At 57.7% G+C, this 1,446-nt stretch overlaps 1 protein-coding gene across 1 annotated transcript in view; it reads right to left on the reverse strand.

The window, feature by feature from the left end:
* Positions 1–283: 283 nt before the first annotated feature.
* LOC105523682 (surfeit locus protein 6-like) overlaps positions 284–1,446 on the reverse strand; it is a 7,823-nt gene continuing 6,660 nt past the window's right edge. The window contains exon 2 of the mRNA XM_011958630.1: positions 284–1,444. Coding sequence (XP_011814020.1) covers positions 965–1,444 — 480 coding nt within the window. The 3' untranslated portion in view covers positions 284–964. The remainder of the gene's footprint in view (positions 1,445–1,446) is intronic.

Genomic DNA, 1,446 nt, shown 5'->3' on the forward strand with positions numbered 1-1,446 from the left:
AGGTTTTGAAGCTGGAGTTTGTCCATGTGATTTAAGATCAAAGTATAGTATAGTATAATTATAATGTTCACATTATAATTTCCTATTATAATAGTCTTTACTTATATCTGTTTTTTTTTCATCAAAAGAATTTTATTTACAGTGTTATCATCCACGTGTCACTAAAATTCACCTGAGTTTATTCAACCTGCATTCATTTTGATTGCCTGGAGCTTTGGATTTAATTCTTCCATTACATTTTGTATCTTCCATTCACTTCACTCTCTCCAGCTTTTACTCTTTGTCTTTCCCTTGGGCCAAGGCACTTGACCCAACTCACACGCGTGGACTCTGGGAAGGTACTGCTCCCTCCCTCCCTCTGAATTCGGCGGTGAAATGCCGCCCAGAGGCACTGACGAACAGAAAGGAATGAGACCCCAACACGCAGAAGCCAAGAGAAGGGGGAGGAGACGTGGCGTTCTGCCCCAGGAGGCACCACGCCTGGACGTGCTCCCATCACTCCCAAGAGCCAGGTGCCCACACGCCACACCTCAGGGCTGTCCTCTGTTCCAGTCAGCTGCGGACTAACGTGGCTGGGCAGCAGAGGCCACCCTCTTCTGTCCTGTGGCCCCTGAGAACACAGGCAGGGGGGAAGGGGCAGTGACTGCCCACCCCCACCGTTCCTCCTCCCTGACCCTGCCAACCTCGGGGAAGCTTTTGGGCCCAGGAAAGAAGACTGGGCCCCAGTGTGGCTCGCCCTTTGCCTGGGTCTGAAGGCCCCAGACCCTGTTTTCAAGGATGACGCAGAAACATTCTCTTTCACACACGTGATCTGAGCCCTCACAACTCAGCAGAGCACGACAGTGTCCCCCTCACACGCAGAGGCCGCGGTCTGTGGAGATTCTGGGACAGAGCCAGCATCAAGGACTCAGAGGGTTCCCTGGAGCCTCCCAGGACAGAGACGGCAGCCCCAGGTGGGACAGACTCAGACCAGGCCTGCGCGCTCCAGGTCCTGCGGCAGGATGCGGCCCTTCTTGCGGGCCCTGAGCAGGCGGCGCTCGGCGCGGGCCGCCTTCTTCCTGCGCAGGTTCTGCCGACGCCGGTCCTGGCGCTGCTGCATCTTCTCCACCACGCCGGCCGTGCGCTTCTCCCATCGGCGCTGCCGCTGCGCCCTGCGCTTCTCCTTCCGCTTCAGGGCCTCCTGCAGCAGGCGTTCGTCATCGCGGATCTTCACGCCCTCCGCCTTGTATAGGAGGTTGGTCCACTTCATCTTGGCCTCCAGCTCTTGCGCCTTCCCCTCATCCTGGTCGCGCAGCTCGTCCAGCCGGCTCTGCCGTGCCTGCAGGCGCTCCAGCAGCTGCCGGTAGTTCCTCCCGGTCAGCGGCGTGAGGTTCCCCTTCACCCTCTGCCTCTTCTCCTTTCTGCGCTGAGCCTTGCTGGCCGGCTCGTCTTCGCTCACCTCCACCT

This window comes from Colobus angolensis, unplaced genomic scaffold (assembly GCF_000951035.1).
Source record: "Colobus angolensis palliatus isolate OR3802 unplaced genomic scaffold, Cang.pa_1.0 Scaffold47, whole genome shotgun sequence".
NCBI classification, from domain to species: domain Eukaryota; kingdom Metazoa; phylum Chordata; class Mammalia; order Primates; family Cercopithecidae; genus Colobus; species Colobus angolensis.